Source organism: Mustela erminea, chromosome 2 (genome assembly GCF_009829155.1).
Source record: "Mustela erminea isolate mMusErm1 chromosome 2, mMusErm1.Pri, whole genome shotgun sequence".
Lineage (NCBI taxonomy): Eukaryota > Metazoa > Chordata > Mammalia > Carnivora > Mustelidae > Mustela > Mustela erminea.
In genome coordinates this window covers 83,336,009-83,357,325 of record NC_045615.1, presented here as the reverse complement: position 1 = coordinate 83,357,325, position 21,317 = coordinate 83,336,009, and the positions used below count along the sequence as shown (strand labels likewise).

Here is a 21,317-nt window from a genome sequence, read left to right as displayed (position 1 = left end):
TTTTAAGTAATGCTCTACACCCAGCCAGGGGCTTAAACTCACAACCTCGAGAGTGTCACATGCTCTACCAACAAAGTCAGCCAGGCACCCCTCAAAACTTTTTTCTTTAAAGATTTTATTTGAGAGAGAGACAGTGAGAGAAAGCATGAGAGGGGAGAAGGTCAGAGCCCACGGAGCTGGAAGCCTCTTGCAGGACCCGATCCTGGGACTCTAGAATCATGACCCAAGCCAAAAGCAGTCATCCAACCAACTGAGCCACCCAGGCGCCCCCTCAAAGCATTTCTAAAAAGAGAATGATTACACTTGATTTGCGGCCTCATGTTACACATGAGAGGAAAGTAATCTGAGAGTCCTTCAGATTAAGGTATTAGGAGGAAAAAATAAGAATTTCACATTTTAGGGCACTTGGGTGGCTCAGTCAGTTTAGAGTCTGCCTTCAGCTCAGGCCATGTTCTCAGGGTCCTGGGATCGAGTCCCACACATTGGGCTTCTTTCTGAGTAGGGAGCCTGCTTCTCCCTCCCCCCTGCCTGCCACTCCCCCTGCTTATGATCTCTCACTCTCTCAAATAAATAAAATCTTTTTAAAAAAAAGAATTTTACATTTTCAAATACACAAAAGGATTAATCATGGTAATGTCTAACATTGTGGCACCCAGGAAGAACTCCATAGACTATATTGTGATGTCACAATTTCTATGTAAAGCCTGAAACTTCTGCATTCTTTAAATTCCTGGTCTCCCCTGCATTGGTTATTATTAATTATTACTGGTCCCACATAACTATACGGCCTTTGTTCTTTCTAATACATGACTAGTCCTTACAGTTCCCAAGTCTTTACAACCCTGTGAGGCAGAGAACAATCCCCATCTGAGATACATAAAAGTTGGTTTTGGGTCCAAAACTGTACTCCGTGAACCTGCACAGAGGTTGATTCTTGGTCAGGAATAGGCCTCAGTTTTGCCAGAGAGGTTCTCAACTTGGTGTTCTTCTCTAGTGAGAAGAGGAACAGCTCAACTGATGATGAGGGGAAATTTAGATGACTCTCTTCTTGCCAAATCAATATGATGCCAGATGCCCATATGATGTCTGCCAGGTGATGATGTGGTAACTCCAGGTGTATTTGTACACCATTTCCAGCAATATACCAAAGACTTAACCACAGCTGAAGTTCCTCTCCCTACCTGCAACAAATACAGACCAGGGCCTACTTGCATTTGTAAGGGGAATGTGGTAAGAGACAGTGGAGTAGTGAGCAAAATCAAGAGCAGCCACTGGGTATCCACAATTCCAGATATTTTATGGGTCAAGGTAGAAGAGAGAGCCCCCACTCAGTATATTCTCTCAATGTCTCTGCAATGGTCTTGGTCATTCAGCAATTAGAAATGTTTTCTTATACAACACAAAGCCAGTAACTCCAAGACCACCTCTGGAAATTGACACTTCAGCCACCAGTGATAACTTCACATAATATTCCAGGAAGTACTAGACAAAGCTGGCATACTGTACAACAGCAAATGTTAGGAGCCTAAGGATGAGATAAGCAGACTGACTGATGTAATTCAGAAGCTTTCAATTTGAAGGTTCTTCTTGAAATGCTGGAAACAAAGGTAGGAGTATATTTAAGTTTCCACATAAGCAACTTGGACAGAGAGTACAATGATTGAGGAACTGGTTATAATGGTTTCTCTCCCTTGTTCTGCAGATTCAAACTAAAGATTTCTAATTAGGTGGGGGTGGTATCATAAGAGATAGTAGACTGGGCAATTCCTATCTGTATCTCTTCTATTTTTTTTTTTTAAAGATTTTTTTTATTTATTTATTTGACAGAGAGAGATCACAAGTAGGCAGAGAGGCAGGCAGAGAGAGAGAGAGAGGAAAGCAGGCTCTCCGCTCAGCAGAGAGCCCGATGCGGGACTCGATCCCAGGACCCTGGGATCATGACCTGAGCCGAAGGCAGCGGCTTAACCCACTGAGCCACCCAGGTGCCCCTGTATCTCTTCTATTAATAGTGCCTTCAACACTGTCTAAGTTTCCACCATAACCCCAACCAGACCACTGGATAAGAAGAATACTTAGATGCAAGAAAACAAAGACAGGCTCAACCTACCTTGAGTATTAACTCAAGGACCCTGCAGCTCCAAGAAGTGAGTGAGTCAGCTCTGGCTTGCCTCTTGTCCTACACATCCCAATTCATGTTAGCCTCATTTTATGTATTGTTAGTAAATATGCCATACAGAAGAATGTATTAAATATACATGTGAAACTTATCCAGAAAACATTCTTAGAGCACGTACAAAAACAACACTGTTAATACACTAGAACCCATACATCCTAGTCCCTTTCCCCCCAAATCACCTACATTTTGACCTGAAATCTGGTCGATCATTCCTGGCTTTTCTTTATATGACCTTCTATGTATACATACCTTTCTGAAAGACACATGTTTGACTTGAACTGCCCCTGAGCTTTATGGAATCATACACTGTATACAACCTTTCTTAATTCTTACACTTAGCTATTTTCAAGATTCATTCATAAAGATGTTTATAGCTGTCAATCATTTTCATTACTATATAATTTATACCTTGTACACTATACCATACCATGTCCAGTCATTAGCTGATAGGTATTTTGGTTATTTCCAATCTGTGACTATAATGAACAATTCTGCTATACTGTTATGTACTATTCCTGATGAATACTTTTAAGTTCCTCTAGAGCAATGCTGTCCAATATAAACATCATGAAAACCACAAATAACTTTAAATTTTTCAGTAGCTACATTAAAAACATTTTTAAAACAGTGAAATTTTAATATTTAACCCATTACTTTATTGTGCAATAATTATAAAAATCATTGAGACATTTTATATCCTTCTTAACTAAGCCTTCAAAATCCAATATTGTACACTTAAAGCAAATCTCCTTTTGGACTAATCACATTGTGAAAACTCAGTAACCACAGGTGGTTAATATTGGATAATTGGAACAATGCAACTCAAGAGCATTTTTTTTTTAAAGATTTTATTTATTTACTTGACAGAGGGCATAAGCAGGGGGAATGGCAGGCAGAGGGAGAGAGAGGGAAAAGCAGCCTCCCCACTGAGCAAGAAGCCCAATGTGGGGCTTGATCACAGGGCCCTGGTATCATGACCCAAGCAGAAAGCAAATGTTTAATTGACTGAGCCACCCAGGCACCCCTCAGGAGCATAATCTTAAGTACAGATGGTGAGCATAAGATACGGTTTTACATTTTTTATTTCCACATATGAATAAAGTTCTTGTTCCAAATATTCACAAACATTTGTCTGTTGTTTTAATTTTGCTCACGTAGGTTTCATGAAATATTTCCCTGACATTTTAATTTGCATCTTCTTGATTAATAATGTGGAACACTTTTTCATGATTTCAGTCATTTGGGCTTCATCTCCTGTGAAATGCTGGTTCATGTCTTATAATCAGTTTCTACTACATCTTTTATTGATTAGTACTCTACATTTTTAAAAAATTTTCCTGAAGAAATCTCTGTGCCCAATGTGGGGCCTGAAGTCATGGCCCTGAGATCAAGAGCTGCATGCTCTATCAATTTGTCCTTTATGGTTGTGTATTTTGTGTCCACTTCAGAAACCTTTCCCCGCTGTGAGATCAGGAAGATCTTTTACTATTATCCCTTCACAGCTTTTTGCTTTTGCCTTTCACTGGAATAGATCTGAATGACACTAGAAGGCAGAAGTCTATATTTTCACTTTTTCCCCCACACAATTTTCCCAGAACTGCATATTAGAAATCAGATTTTCTCCTTGATTTGTAATCCTACCTGTCATTTACCAAGTGTGCATATATGCATGCAACTCTTTTGGGACCTCCTATTCCATTTCTATGGTCTGTATCTTTAATTTGCTAAAACAAGTTGTCCTGCTTTTAGGAGTGTGAGGCGTTTATCGTCCTTTCCATTTTCATATAAATTTTAGAATCAGCTTATCAAATTCCTTTGAAAAAAAAATCTGTTGAAATACTTACTGGTATTTAGTTGACTTTTGAATTGATTTTGGGAAAATTACCCTCTTTACCACAATGGCTCTTTCAAACATGAACTTGACAGTTCTCTCGCTACTTATGTCTTTACTAACACCTTTAATTATTATAATAATCTCCTTAAAAGTCTGGCTAAAACTTACCTTTTCAAAGATCTACCTTCTAAAAGATCTAGCCCATGGGAGGCAGAAGGGTCCTTCAACCATATCCAGATCCCAATCCCTGTAACATGTGATTATGTTAAATAAATGCAAAAAGGAATTTGCACATGTAATTCAGATTTCTAATAAGTGACCTTAAAATTGGGAGCTTACTCTGGATTAAGCAAATAACTTTCTCCAACTAGATAAGAGATGTGGCAAAAAAAAAAAAAAAAAAAAAAAAAATCTCAGACAAAAAGCAGGGCTCCACCAGCTGCTACTAATTTGAAGGCTGATACTGCAATCTAACCTAGAATGCAGGTGGTCTAAAGGAGTCAAGAGGCTCTAGATAATCAAAAAGGAAATGAGGGACCTCAAGTCTACATGTAGCCACAAAGAACTAAATTCTGTAAGCAATCTGAATGAACTTGGAAGTGATTCTCACATAAAACCCACAGATAAGAGCTCAGGCAGGAACACCTGGATTTCAGTCTTGTACACCTGGAGTAGAGAAGCCAGCTGACTTCGCCTGTCATAATCACCTACAAAATTATATAATAAATTCATGTTAGTTCAAGCTGCCAAATATGTGATAATCTGTTATGGTAGTCATAGAAAATAAACAGATTCTTCATGACTGTTCTATACAATTAAATAAAATCTTAAAAGTCACTAAAGATTAAAAAAACCCTGGGATTATATCAAACTCAAAAGCTTTTTTTTGTTTTGTTTTTTGAGAGAGAGAGAGAGAGAGTGAGCACACATTTTTGCACAAGAGTATGTGGGGGTGGGCAGAGGAAGAGGAAGAGAGAGAATCTTAAGCAGGCTCCACGGCCAGGAATGAGACCAACATAGGACTGGATCTCACAACCCTGAGATCATGACACAAGCCAAATCAAGTTAGACACTTAACTGAGTCATCCAGGTCCCCACACTGAAAAGCTTTTATACAGCAAAGAAAACCATCAAAAAACAAAACAAAACAAAAGGGCAATCTACTAAAATGGGAGAAAATATTTGCAAATGACAAACCAGATAAAGGGTTAATATCCAAACTGTATCAAGAACTCCTACAACCCAACACCAAAAAACCCAAACAATATGATTTAAAAATTGGCAGAAGATCTAAATAGACATTTTTCCAAAGAAGATATTCAGAAGGCCAACAGACATATGAAAAGATGCTCAATGTCTCTAATCATCAGTGAAATGCCAAGCAAAATCACGATGAAATATCACCTCATGCCAGTGAGAATATCTAGTACAAAAAGACAAGAAATAATAAGTGTTAGCAAGGATGTGGAGAAATGGGAGCACTTGTACACTATTGTTAAAAATGTAAATTGGTGTAGCCACTGCGGAAAACAGTATAGAGCTTCCTGAAAAAATTAAAACTAAAAATACTAATATAATCCAATAATTCCACTTCTGGGTATTTACCCAAAGAAAAGGAAAACACTAATTTGGAAAGACACATATTTATTATAGTATCATTTACAGTAGACAAGATATGGCAGCAACTTAAGTGTCCATCAATAGATGCATGGATAAGTAAGACATAAGAGATATAGATATATATACAAACATACATATATATACACACACACATATGAGATGGGTTATTACTTCATAAAAAATAATGAAGTCTTTGCCATTTGCAATAACATTATACTAAGTGAAATAGGTGAGAGAAAGAAATATACCATGTGATTTCACTTACATGTGAAATCTAAAAAACAGAAATAGACTCATAAACATAACTAGTGATTGCCACAGGGGAGGGGATGAAGGGGATTAAGAGGAGCAAACTTCCAATTATAAATTACAGAAATGAAAAGTATAGCAAGGGAATATACTCAATATTGTAATAACATTGTATGGTGACAGATGGTAAATACACTTATTGTGGTAAACATTTCATAATGTGTATGATTGCCAAATCATACTATTTCTAACTAACCACTGTTATGTAAGAAAATCTCTGGATTTTCTTTTCTTTTTTCCTAAGATTTTATTTCTTAGAGAGCGAGTGAGAATTCACCATGAACAGGGAGAAGGGGCAGAGGGAGAAGCAGACCCTACTGAGCAGGGAGCCAGTCCCTTGGCTCGATCCAGGAGCCTGGGACCATGATCTGAGCCTAAAACAGACCTTAACAAATGCAGCCACCCAGGTGCTCAGAGATTTTTTAAATCTCTGGATTTTAAAAAATTACCTAGAAAACTTTAAGCAATTACTATTTCTGATCACTCAACCATAAAATACTTTTGGATTTTCTACTACAATAATCAGGGTTTTTTTAATTTAATTTTATTTTTTCAGTGTGCCAAGATTAATTGTTTATGCACCACACCTAGTGATCCATATAATAATCATTTTTATTTCTTCCTTCTAACCCTTATCCTTATTTTGGTTGTTTTTCCTTACTGGTCTAACAAAGACATCCAATATATTTGACAGATTTAACTGTGAGCATCTCTGTTTTACTCTGATTACAAGAGATTAGCTTCCACATTTCACCTTTCAGAATGTTTGTTTTGTAGGTTTTGCAAACTTTGTGAGACTGAAGATATTTTATTCCTCTGTTGCAAAAATAGTTCATGGATGTATGTTGACTTTATCAAACGTATTTTTTGCATTTTTTAAGGTGATCACAATCTTTTAATCTATTCATGAGAAGTACTCTGGCTGATTTCTCAACTTTACAAGTTGATTTACAATCAATCTGCACTACTGAAATGAAAATTTGGTTATCTTCTTTTTAAAAAATGAATTTGATTTGCTTAAAGTTTACTATATTTATACCTAGATAACCTGTAATGCTGGATTCTCATTCATATTCTCATGAATTTCTCATTAGTGTTCTCTTCAGGTTATCAGTATCAATGTTATGCTCTTCTCATAAGATACATGAAATATTTATTTTTCGCTTACTCATTCAGCAAGTATCTGAGTACTTACTACTAGCTGATTTCACTGGAAATACTTGTGCATGACTAGAATTATTCCAATTTTAGAAAAACATGCTAATAAAGCCAAGTTTTCTCCAAGTTTGAAGATTTATAAGAAAGGTTTCTATCAACTTCCTTTTCCAACAAATTTTGGTTAAGTTACCTATTTTTCTAGAAATTTTTCCGTAACTAAGTGTTCAGATTATTGGTCAAAATTCCTTCTTAACTTTTTCCATAATCAGTAATTACATCCCCATTTTTACTGCAGTGAAAATAAGTACATTTTCCTCTTCTTTGTCTTCATTAATCTTAGTCTTTCCAAAGAATTAAGTGTTGGTATGATTAATTCTCTTGTGTAAGATCTAATTATTATTTACTTTCACATACTTTTATGGGGATTTATTTTGTTCATTCTTTTTTAAACTTCTATCTTCTCGGAAGCTATAGCAGATTCTACTATTGGTCAAAGCCTGCATCCCCTAGATTAAGAGATTTTGCATATCCACCTTTCATGCATTTTGAGAATATAACATTTCCAGCCCTGTAAATTTAGCCACATCATTTGCTTTAGCCAACTGAATGTAAGGAAATCACATAAAGAACATCTAAGCAGCAACTTTTAATACATTTATACACTTAAGCTCAGACTCTTGTTCATCCCCTATTATACGAATGAATAAGCAAGTGCTATATAACAGCTGCTCTTTCAGCATGAATCCCCTAAAATAATCTCCCCCAAATTCCCGATAGATTCTTCACTTATAATCATTACAAAAGAACTCTTTAGTACTAGTAGTGCTCTTTTCTTTTTTTCTTTTTTCTTTCTTTCTTTCTTTATTTATTTGACACAGCACGTGAGATCACAAGTAGGCAGAAAGAGAAGGGGGAAGCAGACTCCCCGCTGAGCAGAGAGCCCAATGCGGGACTCGATCCCAGGACCCCGAGATCATGACCTGAGCTAAAGGCAGAGGCTTAACCCACTGAACCACCCAGGCGTCCCAGTAGTGCTGTTTTCAAGTCTACTTTGTAAATATATTGTTATATCAATATGTAAAAAGGCTTTGTTTTAGTTATTTTTTTCTTCAGGAGGTAGGTGGATAATCTTTTATAATTTTTACTGTTAACTGGAATTTAAAAACCATAACATAAAACTCACCATCCAAACCATCTTTTAAGTGTACAGTTCGGTACTGCTAAGCATATTCACTGTTGTGCAACAGACAGTCCAACTTTTTTCATTTAGACAAACTAAAACTGTACACCAATTAACTCCCCATTTCTCCCTCTCTGGCAGCACCACCAATCTGCTTTGCTTCTATGAATTTGACCTCTTTAGTATCTTATTTATCAGTGGGATCCCACAGTGTGTCTTTGTGGTTTATTTCACTTAGTATGTCCTCAAAGACCATCCATATTGTATTATGTGACAGATTTCCTTCCTTTTTAAAAGCAGAATGTATATACCATATTTTTTTTTTTTTTATTAATTTTTTTTTTATTTCCAGCATAACAGTATTCATTATTTTTGCACCACACCCCGTGCTCCATGCAATCCGTGCCCTCTATAATACCCACCACCTGGTACCCCAACCTCCCACCCCCCGTCCCTTCAAAACCCTCAGATTGTTTTTCAGAGTCCATAGTCTCTCATGGTTCACCTCCCCTTCCAATTTCCCCCAACTCCCTTCTCCACTCTAAGTCCCCATGTCCTCCATGCTATTTGTTATGCTCCACAAATAAGTGAAACCATATGATAATTGACTCTCTCTGCTTGACTTATTTCACTCAGCATAATCTCTTCCAGTCCCGTCCATGTAATCTCACAAAACAAACTGAGGATTGCTGGGGGGAGGGGGTTTGGGAGTATATACCATATTTTGTTTATTCATTCACCTGAGGGACATTTCACTTGCTTTTTGGCTATTGTGAATAATACTGCTAAGAACATGACTGTGCAAATATCCTTTGTTTTTTAAGAGCAGCCATACTGTTTTCAATAGCAGTTATACCATTTTGTGTTCCTACAAACAACACATAAGGGTTCCAATTTCTCCACATCATCTACAACAACTGTTATTTTTTTGTTTTTACTTTTTATTTTGAAAGTAGCCTTCTAATGAGTGGGAAGTGATACTTACGATTTTGCTTTGCATTTCTCTAATGAACAGTGATGGTGAGCATATTTTCATGTGTTCGTTGGACATATGTAGATCATCTTTCGAGCGAAGTCTATTCAAGCCCTTTGTCCATTTTTTAAATGGAGTTTCTTATTGAGTTGTTGGATTTCTTTATGTATTCAAAAATATTAACTCTATCAGATGATATGCAAATATTTTCTTCTTTCCTGTAGGTGACTTTTTCATTCTGTTGTAAGTTAATATACATAAATTTTGGATTTTCACGAATCCCAAACTGTTTTTATTACCGTGCTTTTGGTTTCATATCCAAGAAATCATTGCCAGATCAAATATGAAGCTTCACCCTGTATTTTCTTCTAGTTTTAGTCTTTAAATCTTTGAAATTTTTTTACATGTGATATTAAGGGAAGGATCCATTTTTATTCTTTTCCATGTTGCTAACCAGTTTCCCCAACACAATTTTTGAGATTGTCTTCCCATCTAGTGATCTTGGCACATGAATTAAAAATCATTTTTAATGATTTCAAATGATTTAAACATACTCTATATTCTACTTCATTGTTCTAGGCCTGTCTGAATGCTCATAACACAGAGTTTTGATTACTATAGTTTTATAATATGTTTTGAAATTAAGAAACTTGTATTTCCAACTGTATTATTTTTAGAAAAAAAAAATTTTTTTTTTTTGGCTCTTCAGGGTCCCGTAAGATTCTGTATCAATTTTAGCACGAATTTGCTTAATTCTGCAAAAGATGCCACTAGGATCTTTGGATTATACTGAATCTGTAGATCACTTTGGGTAGTACTGACTTAAAAAAATTTATGAAGATATAATTCACATATGTATATCTAATCCAGTGTATGATTCAACTGGTTTTTACTCTACATAATTTTGCAATCATCATCACAATCAGTATTAAGACATTTTCATCACTCCAAAAAAGAAACACAGTATCCATTAGCAATCACTCTTTACTTCCTCCCAAGGAAATTTCCACCCAACCTAATTAAGCCCCACCCTATACAATCACCAATCTAATTTCTGTCTTCTGGACATTTCATTCTAACAGAATCATACAGTATGTGATATTTAACCATAATGCTTTCAAATTGTTACAGCACGAATCAGTGCTTTCTTTCTACTGCTAAGTAATAATTTTATATGCTTATACCACTTTTCATTTATCCATTCATCAGCTGATAATAATTTGGGTTCTTCCCACTTTCATAATGTTGCATTTAACATTGGTGTACAGGTTTTTGTGTAGACATATGTTACTCTTCTTTTGTGCATATAGCTAGGAGTGGAATTCCTAGGTCATAAGACAAATCTATGTTTAACCTACTGAGAACTGCCACACTACTTTCCAAAGCAGTTGGGACCATTTTACATTCTAACCAGTAGTAGTCTATAAGGATTTTAATTTCTCCCCATCATTACCAAAACTGTGAATATGTATCTTTTTTATTATAGTCATCCTACTAGGTAGGAGGTGGGATCTCATAGTGATTTTGATTCTTCATTCCTCTGGTAGCTAATGAGATCAACAAATTTTCCATGGACTTCTTAGCCAATTGTGTATCTTCTCTGGAAAAGAAGTCTATACAGATTCTGTGCTCATTTTATATCTTCTTATTATTGAGTTAAGAGAGTTCTATATTACAAATACAAGTCCTTTATTAAAAACATGATCCACAATCATTTTCTCCTAATCTTGTTTTTCAGTGTTTTTATAGCACTTTTAGCTTCACAGCCAAAGTATGTGAAAAGTACAGACTCCCCCCTATCAACATTCTGCACCAACTGTTTGTTGGTGATTACTAGATAGAATGATAAGAGTATGTTTAGTTTTTTAAGAAACAAACTGTCTCCCAAAGTGGCTATACAATTTTGCATTCCCGACAGGAATGAGAGTGCCTATTGTTCCACATCCTCATCAGCATTTGATATTTCCAGGGTTGTGGATTTTGAACATTATAACGTGTGTGTTGTAGTACCTCATTGTTTAATTTGCATTTCTGAGTATATGTTTATTCACCAACTGTCTAACTTTCTTTGCTAAGGTGCCTGTTCGATCTTTGGCCCATTTTTTAATCAGGTTCTTTTCACATTAAGTTTTAAGATTTCTTTTAATATTTTAGACAACAGTCCATTATGTGTCTTCTTTTTAAGATTTTAATAATTTGACATACAGTGAGAGAGGGAATACAAGCAGGGGGAACAGGAGAGGGAAAAGCAGGTTTCCCACTGAGCAGGGACCCCAACGCTTAATCCCAGGACCCAACGCTTAATCCCAGGACCCCAGGGTCACAACCCGAGCCAAAGACAAATGCCTAATGACTGAGCCACCCAGGCACCCCAGTCCATTTTGTGTCTTTTGCAGGTATTTTCTTCCAGCGTGTGGTATGTCTTCTCATTGCGGGCAATGTTTCCAGAACAGAAGTTTTTCATTTTAAGGAAGTCTAACTTAGTTTCTTCCTTCATGGATCATGCTTTTGGAGCTGTATCTAAAAAGTTATCAACGAGGGGCATCTGGTGGCTCCACTGGTTGAGGGTATGACTCTTGATTTCAGCTCAGCCTGTGATCTCAGAGTAGTGGGATTGAGCTCCACCTCAGGCTCAGCACAGGGTTGGCTTGGGATTTTTCTCTCTCCCTCTACTTCTGTTCCTTTCCCAGCTCACATGTGCATGCACTCTCTCTCACTCAAAAATAAAATTTTATTTCTTTTAAAGATTTTATTTTTTTAAAACAATTTTTTTTTAAGATTTTATTTATGAGACAAAGAGTGAGCGAGAGAGATAACATGAGTGGGAGGAGAAACAGAAGGAGAGGGAGAAGCAGACTCCAGGCTGAGCAGGAAGCCCAATGTGGGGCTAGATCCCCGGTCTCCAGAATCATGACCCGAGCCAAAGGCAGCCACTTAACTGATGAGCCACCCAGGTGCCCCTATTTTATTTATTGAGAAAAAGGGAGAGAGAGAAAGAGTACAAGCAGGGGGTAGGGGCAGAGGAGAGGGAGAAGCAGGCTCCCCACTGAACATGGAGCCCACTGTGGAGCTCGATCCCACAGGACCTGAGCCAAAGGAAGATACTTAACCAATTGAGCCACTCAAATGCCCCAACGTTAAATAAAATTTTTTTTAAAAAGTCATCAACCAACCCAAGATCAAATACATTTTTCTCTATTTTCTAGAAATTTCAGGTCTGATCCACTTGGACGTACTTTTTGTGAAAACATATAGGATCTGTGCCTAGAATCATTTTTTTGCCTGTGGGTGTCAAGTTGTTCCATCACCATTTGTTAAAAAGACTGTATTTTCTCCCTTGTATTGCCTTTACTCCTTTGTCAGTTTACTGAATTACTGAAAGTCTTTTTCTGGGCTCTCTATTGTGTTCAATTGATCTATTTGTCTATTCTTTTACCACTAACACATTGTCTTGATCACTGTAGTTTTATAGTACTCTTGAAGTCAAGAAACCTCAGTTCTCTGATTATTCCCCTTCAATATTATGCTGGCAACCCTGGTGTTCTGACTCTCTGTATAAATTTTATAACCAGTTGGTTAATAACCACAAAATAAATTCCTGGAATCTTGAATAGGAGTTCATTCAATCTACATCAACTTGGGAAAAACTAATAATACTGTGTCTTCCTATTTCATTTAGTAATTCTTTAATTTCTTTCATAAGAGTTGTCATATTACTCATATAGATTTCCTACATACTTAATTAGCTATACACCTCATTATTTCACTTTGGGGAAGCAGTGTGCTAATGTAAATGCATTACTTTTTGTTTTTTAAATTTCCCTATCATTTTCTTCGTGGTGCCCTCTAAAGGACAAGATTCAAAAATTTTTTATGATATCCAATGTTTTTGTTGTTGTTCCTTGTGCTATTGGTGTCATATAAGAAACCACTGTCAAATACAAAGTCATGAAGATTTTATGTTTCTTTGCAATCCCTGCATAGTTTTTGTTCTTATATTTAATGTTTAATTCAAATGAGTTAATTTTTTTGTACACTGTGTGTTAGGGTGGCATTTAATATATTCTTTTGCATATGGATATCCACTAGTCTTGTCCCAAGACAACTTCTTAAGAAGACTATTCTTTCCCTATTGAATGACTGCTTTAGGCACTTTTGCCAGAAGTCAGCTGAACATAGACAGATGTGTTTATTTCTTGACTTTCAAATCTCTTCCACTGACCTGTTTGTCTATGCTTTTCCTGTAGCAACACTGTTTTAACATAAGGACTATATATGAATTCTTCAACTTTGTTCTTTTTCAAGATTGTTTTGGCTATCCTAGGTCCCTTGAATTTCAATATGAATTTTATATCATCTCATCAATTTCTGCAAAGAAGCCAGTTAGGATATTGATAAGGATTATGTTGAATCTACAAATTGATTTTGGTTGCTTACTACTTTATGGTGTATGCTCCCTTATCTTTTTGACATCCCATGTAAATAACATAACTGATTTTATTTACACAAAGTCTGATGATATTTATTATTTTTGCTATCTAAACATTTAGGTTGAAATCTACCACTTTAGGGGTGCCTGGGTGACTGTCAGCTAAGCGTCCGACTCGGTTTTAGCTCAGGTCATGATCTCAGAGTCATGAGATCAGGCCCCACATCAGGCTTCACACTCAGCGTGGAGTCTGCTTGAGATTCTCTCCCTTTGCCTTCTTTCTGGCCCTTCCCCCAGCTTGCTGCTCCCACATTCTCTCTCAGATAGGTAAATAGATAGATGGATAAATAAATAAATAAACAAACAAACAAACCTACCACTTTATCTTTGTGCTGGGAGCCCCTTTCTTATTCTACATTTTCCTTTCTTCCAGTTTCACAGTTATTTACTCTAATTTTATTTCTGAATAGGTATCCTTCACACTGCAACATGAAAACTTTAAAAACTAATCAGTATCTTTTACCTAGATACAAAAGTACCCTTAAATATTAATTTAATTGCTCTCACCAAGTTTGTGTTGTTATGTTTAATCCATAAGACACTATTTTATACAGTTAATATTTAGATTTATTCGCACCTCTCTCACTTTGCTCTGCAGTCCTTTCTATATACTTGGCATCAGAAATCATTTATTTCACCTTTGCAATTTCCTTTAATGAGGCTTTCCTAAGTTACAATTTCTCTCATTATATTTCATCCTTTTACACTTTTGCAAGGCATACAATTATAGGTTGACAGTTATTTTCCCTTTTTATAGTAATAGTTCCATTCCAGTGTCTGTTGCAGTCAACTGTTTACTGTTGGAAAGTCAGCTGTTCTCTTACCTACCTTTAAATGTAATCTGCCTTTTTTCCCTTGGCTGCTCTACTCTTATCTCTCTCCTCAATTCAGAAAAAGTCCCAGCTTTTACCTCTTAAAATAATGATTTGCCCCATTTTTCCTAACCTTTCCTTCTGAAATTCTTATTAAATGTCTATTTTAGGCCATTTTTATCACTCAGTATTCCACATTTCCTGCTTTTTTAAACTTTTCAGAAATGAAAAGCTATAAAATAAAATCCAGATGTTAATTCTACAACTTGATTTGAAATGTAGTAAATAATAGCAAAGACTCTCCAGAACATCATTACATATACTTTCATAAAATATTCTCTTTGCCTCTCTGTGCTGATTTCTGAGTAATTTCTTGTAAACTCTTCCAATTTACTGATTCTCTAATTGTATCTGCTATTAATCCCCTTAATTGATTGTTAATTTTAACCTTAACTATTTTTACTTGCAAAAATTAGAGGACTGTTGCTGTTTAGTCTTCTTCCCTGCACAAATTATTTCTTTAAACACAGTTAACAGTTACTCCACATTCTGTTTAGTAATTCCATTATCTAAACTATTTTAGGATATGGTCTTGCTCATTCTCACATGTGGTAGCACATTTCCTTGTTTGATTATTAATTCTGTGAATTACTCACATTTCTTTTAAGAAAATTTGAGTAAATTATTCAAGGTGTAGATTAAAAGTGAATGTCCTCAAAAAGGAGCCATGTTGGCTTCTGCTAGGTTTCTGAGAAGTTAACAGGTCATGACCACTTTAAATTCATGACCAGTGCTTACATATCTAGATGCTAGCAATTTAAGTTGCATGATTATAAATTCCAAGCCATTTTTTTTTCTTCTTAGTCTATTCAGCACAACTAGGGAAATTTCTTTGTAGTCCTCTAGAGCAGTAGGTAAGAAAGCAAGTTAAGTTCTCTTTCACTGTATTTCTTTTAGGCGCCAATTTAATAAACTTCCTAGAATCCCCAACTTTGCTGAGCTCTAGTTTTATCTTCTTCCCCTTTATTTTAGGGGGCTTTTGGAACACTGAATTCCTCAAATTCCAATGGTCTCCAGGGCAACATTGGGTTCAATACTCCACACTTCTTTTGATTTTATTCTGATAATAACTTACTTTGCCAATCTTCAGGATTTTAAGATGTTTTCTCATCTACTAAAAGGCTATTTGCATTGTTTTCAACAGTAAGAACATGGGAGAAACAGAAAGCCTATATACTAAGTCTAGTGCAGTTCAATATAACTTCTGGATCCAGCAAAAAATCCTTTTTTGCAAAGTCACAAAAGATCATTAAACTACCCTATCAATTTGGCATTCTCTTCATTTACACCTAACTCAATCTGTCCAGTTCCTCTTGAAGTTGGTTTTGGGCTTCTACAGCACCACTTCTTATTACAACTCCTAAATGATGATTCCTCAGGGCTCAGATCTGGGTTTTCTTATTTCAAGAATTCCTCTGCTACCAAGTTACTAATTATCAATACCCATCTCCTAGACTACTTTAATAGCTTTCCAAGTGGATTTCTTCTGCCACTCTTGTACCTATCTAATCCATTCTCCACCATTATAACCAGAGTTATATTTTAAAAGTAAAAATTAGGGTGGCTCAGTTGGTTAAGCATCTGACTCTTGGTTTTGGCTCAAGTCATGATTTCAGCGTCATGAGATCGAGCCCCATGTCGGGCTCCACACTCAGTACTGAGTCTGCTGGAGATTCTCTTTCCCTCCCCCTCCCTCTGCTCCTTACCCTGCTTACTCTTCAAAATAACATCTTAAAAAATAAATTTATAAATAAAAATAAAAATTAGATTTAGCCCTTTTGCTTATGTAAAACCTCCAAGGTACTTTATTTGAACTTTAGATAAATTCCAGACTATTTAACATCGCCCAGGAAACAAAGTATGATTAGACTTCTGCCTATATACTGCCATAACCGTCCTCTTATATAATACTATAAACAAATGGACTTGTTTTTCAGTTCTTAAAATACACCAAATTCTTTCTTCCTCAGATCCTTGCCACTTATTGTTTCTTCTTCCTGGAATATGGTTTACCTGGTCTTTGCAAGGTTTAATTTTCCTCATATTTCAGATCACACTATAACTGTGACTTTCCTCACAGGCATTCATTCCCTGACAACCCAACCCAGTAGCGTCCTGTTCCTTTCCTTTAGCACATTTATTATAATTTGTGATTTGTGATTAAGTATTTATTGTGGGTTTATTTTAATGTCTGTCCTCCCAATTATTTGTAAGAACCAGGCAGGCAGAGACCCTATTGTTATCTTCCCATTCCATGCCCAGGACCTAGCACAGTGTCTGGCTCACAGTAGGAGTTTAACAAATATACATTAAATCATTGTTTCCTTTCCCTTTAAGCAGACCCACAGGAAAAGTACAATTCTAATCAGAAATTACATGTTGAGCACAGAATTAGAAACAAGGGAAATAAGTCAGGTGATAAGAATGTACATATGGATCAGGGGCGCCTGGGTGGCTCAGTGGGTTAAAGCCTCTGCCTTCGGCTCAGGTCATGATCCTAGGGTCCTGGGATAGAGCCCCGCATTGGGCTCTCTGCTCAGAAGGGAGTCTGCTTCCTCCTCTCTCTCTGCCTGCCTCTCTGCCCACTTGTGATCTCTGTCTGTCAAATAAATAAATAAAATCTTTAAAAAAAAAAAAGAATGTACATATGGATCAGGTTAAAATACAATAACTTATGAACAGACTATATGCTTAAGAGTCATATAGCAAGTAAAGATTACTTTACCCTAATACTTCATGGTTAAGTGGGCAGATGCTGGTTTTTTGTTTTGTTTTGTTTTAAGATTTTATTTATTTATTTGACAGACAGAGATCACAAGTAGGCAGAAAGGCAGGCAGAGAGAGAGGAGGAAGCAGGCACCCTGCTGAGCAAGAGAGCCCAACAGAGGTCTCCACCCTAGGACCCTGGGATCATGCCCTGAGCTGAAGGCAGAGGTTTTGACCCACTGAGCCACCCAGGTGCCCCCAGATGCTGGTTTTAATTAGCTCAATACATGGTTTTCCTTATTCTTGTCTACATTTTAATTAAAGCAAATAATCACCTACAAATATGTTTCTCAAGATGACCTGAAAGTTCATTATTTGGAACTCAAAAAATTTCCCCATAGAAGCAATATTATATAAAGTGGTTAACTTTTCTTTGGTTAGTTCATAATGTTTAATCCAGAATCATTTATCCATTTAACAAATATGAATTGAACACTACTATGTGCCAGGAACTGTTATAGCAGTGGAGATACAGTAGTGTACAAAATTGGGCAAAAATTACTATCTTCATAGATATTATATCCATGTGATCAAAACAGAAAAGAAGTGCAATATACAGAATGGTAGATGGTGAAGAACAAAGGAGGGTAGAGAGACAGGAAATGGAAGGAGTGTAATTTTAACCTATTATTAATTAAATTTATTTCTAGCTCTTTCTGTTTCAAAAGAATTTAAGGTAGAGAATTCTTATAGAACCTAAGAATCACAAACAAAGTAACAAAGCTTAGACAAGGAAAGATTTTAAACCTAGAAACTATAAAAACACACTTCCTTTTCACAGTAGGACAAAGAGAACTATTTAGGCTCTTAAGTCACAGATAAGCTACAATAACCTGATGCATGATCTCCAAAATGGCAATGGCTAGAGAAGGTAAGGGGTTGAATACCCTGATGGAAATACCAGAAAGAAAAAGAAATGAAGAGCCAAGAAGGAAAGTACACTTCTTGTTAATGATATGAACCTCCATGAACAGCTAGTCCCTTCTATTCAGTCACTAGCTGGCAGACTTTTCTTCCTACAACTATAAATATTTCTGACCAAGATCATTCTCCCATTTGGCATAGTATAGTTATGCAACTTTTCCCTCATTATTCTATTCAAAAACAACATGTAACTTTTTTATGGCAGAAAAAGATCCCTTTAATCCCTATCTTTATCATTAAAATTCCTATCAAAGGAATGCAGATAGCCAGTAGATCACTCTGGTTCTCTCATATTTTACCTTAATAACTAGGATAGGTATCAGGATGTGGGGTGAAATTCAAGAAGATAAAAAATTGGAACAAGGTTTCAAAGAGCACCCCTAGTACAACAATGATTAGGTAAGGAAAGACAATCAGCCATTTTAATCTTCTATCCTTATCCACAACCAGTTCTACTACCATAAAGCATGCACCACAGAATGAGAGAACAATGGAATGGAGTAACAAAAGCCACCCTTCTCTAAAGCCCTACTCATTTAGCTGGGGTGATTATAGGCCAGGGTAAGGTATGAGCATACAAACTAAGCTTATCCATCACATCAGGTTTTTTTCTTCTTCTTAGAAAGAGCCTCCTTATTATTTTCACCGAAAAAAAGGGTTTTAGTAAATGAGTGCTAATATTTTGTAATTATTCATTGCATTGTCATTTTAATAAAATTATTTCTCAGGTTGTTAATATCAGACATTTTCTGGGAATTTTTCAAAATTAAATTTATTTATATCAAAATTTAATAAAAATAAAGCCTCAAATTTAAGAAAATATGAGGAGCAACATATACTAAAAAAGTATCAGCAGAAATGTTAGCCAGAAAATATTACCTTTATGGCTGTGTGTTTGTTTTCATCTTCCTCCATCCATAGATCCTGTTCATAGTAATATAAGCCATCATTAATTACTTTAGCAAGTTCAGATGTAATTTTTGCCCGCGACATGTGGTTGCCTGTTCGATCTCCTCCAGGATGTTTTCTCATGTAAGGTGGTGTCTGAGTTACAATCAAAATCTTGTTTAAATCCTGGTCATCAATTTCATAATCTGAATCATTATCAGACCAATCAGTGAATGTGTTTTTTCGCCCTTCCATTTGTTCTATCTCTTCATCAAATAAAAAATCAAGTTCTTCTTGCTCTTGTTCATCTGAAGGATACAGCTGATTTGATGCCTCTCCAGGTAGAGATGATGATTCCTGAAGGAAGAAAATGGTATTTCGTATACAAACTTTTGTATCATTTAAAAAATAAAAATCACATAATAATGTTACAAGTTAGTAATATGAAGCCTGTATGCTCAGCAACTAGTTAGCAAGCAAATTATAAAAGAAAATCAAGCTAGTATTATTCTGGCCCAATAAATAGATGAATTTGCTAAACACTAAGTTTAATGCTAAACAAAAATACAAAATTGAGTAAAAGGAGGGTTAAAGACTCCTTTAGAGTAAGAGTGGTGCCCAGCTCATCCATTATAGAATACCAACTCATTTTACAGATGAGGGGGAAAAAAGGCTTAGAGATATGAAGTTAATTTGTCCAGAATTTCAGAATTCGTCAAGACTAGAACAATCAAGGTTTTCTGACTTCCAAAATCAGTGATCTTCCTAGCCTGAATCCTTGCAATATTAATGCCATTAGCTAGGTTTTGTAGCTAATCCCTCACTCACTATGGCCAAGTTTTCTTATTAAATTTACCCTAACATGCACTAAACTATTGAACTTTGCCCTCCCTGAAAAAAAATTAAGAGTGCTTCCTATTGGGTGACATAACAAGAACAAAACTTTAGATCCTAGATCTTCTAAAATCTAACTTAGTCTAGATTTCCAAAACTCTCAACACAATGACTGTGTCAATGTCATTTTCCAATGTCAACCTTTGACCAATCCTTATCATTCAGCAAATGCTAACTCTCCTCTGCCTAGAATAAAAAAATCCCTCTCTCTCAGAATTCCTATTAATGTAGTATATATTTATTCAATCAATAATTAATCTGGGTCCTCACTGTGAGCCAGGCACTGTTCAAGGAAAGGATATACAATAATAATCACTCTGTCTGGACACAGCTAAAATTCTACTAAATAGAAGGCATTCCATGATGTTTTTACTAAAAAAAGTAAATAAAAATAAGTTTTAACACACTGTGAATATATTTAAAAATGAAAACTATATACCTTATTATTCACATCTGCAAGTACATGAAAAAAGTCTGAGAATAAACACCAAACTGTTAATAATGGTAAAACCAGGAGAGAGTCTCTTACTTTTTATGTCAGTTATATTTAAATTTGTTTTAAACATAAAATTTTTTAATTTGTAAGGAAGAGAGAAGAGATTTGGGGTTGAAGAGGACTTGACTGAGCATACTTACTTGTAGTAATGATTTGCAGTAACGAAAAAAATTAATTCATGCCAATATAAAAGTATTATACTACCAGAGAATTGGAAATTGTTCTGACTTTCTGGAAAGCAGAAAGCAAATGGGATTGCACTGATAATAAACAAGACTAGAGGAAACAGCAACCTAGAACCTATATAAAGACTATCCACTGATTCCACTGGCATCCTAAAAAGTTTTGAGATGGTAAGCACGATGAGCAGGAATGGACTATGTGACAGCCATCAAAAGGGGTATTTGGAAACAAACTACCGGATACAGATAGAACAGTCAGTCCCACACTCTACCTGAGAATATGAAGCTATAAAATCTGTTCCCAACTTAAAGCCCAAGAATTGCTTTCTAAACAAAATGAAAGTATTGCCAAGAGAGGGCCCATGCCCATGGAGCTGGACAGAGGATGAACATATCCCAGTATTATTATTATTCTAAACGTCTAACAAAAAAAAAAAAAAAAAAAAAAAAGCTGGGGGAAGAAAGAGAAGGTAATTTTGCCAAAGAATAAAGTATATTAAGAAACTCTACTTCCCAGATAAAAGTACTGATTTTATCAACTCTGAAGACCCAGAAC

At 35.8% G+C, this 21,317-nt stretch overlaps 1 protein-coding gene across 7 annotated transcripts in view; it reads right to left on the bottom strand.

The window, feature by feature from the left end:
- Positions 1-21,317, bottom strand: part of LARP1B (La ribonucleoprotein 1B) — a 124,055-nt gene that overhangs the window by 64,999 nt on the left and 37,739 nt on the right. For all 7 annotated transcript variants that reach the window (XM_032333383.1, XM_032333382.1, XM_032333380.1 and 4 more), the window contains one exon: positions 19,181-19,546. In XM_032333383.1, coding sequence (XP_032189274.1) covers positions 19,181-19,546 — 366 coding nt within the window. The remainder of the gene's footprint in view (positions 1-19,180; positions 19,547-21,317) is intronic.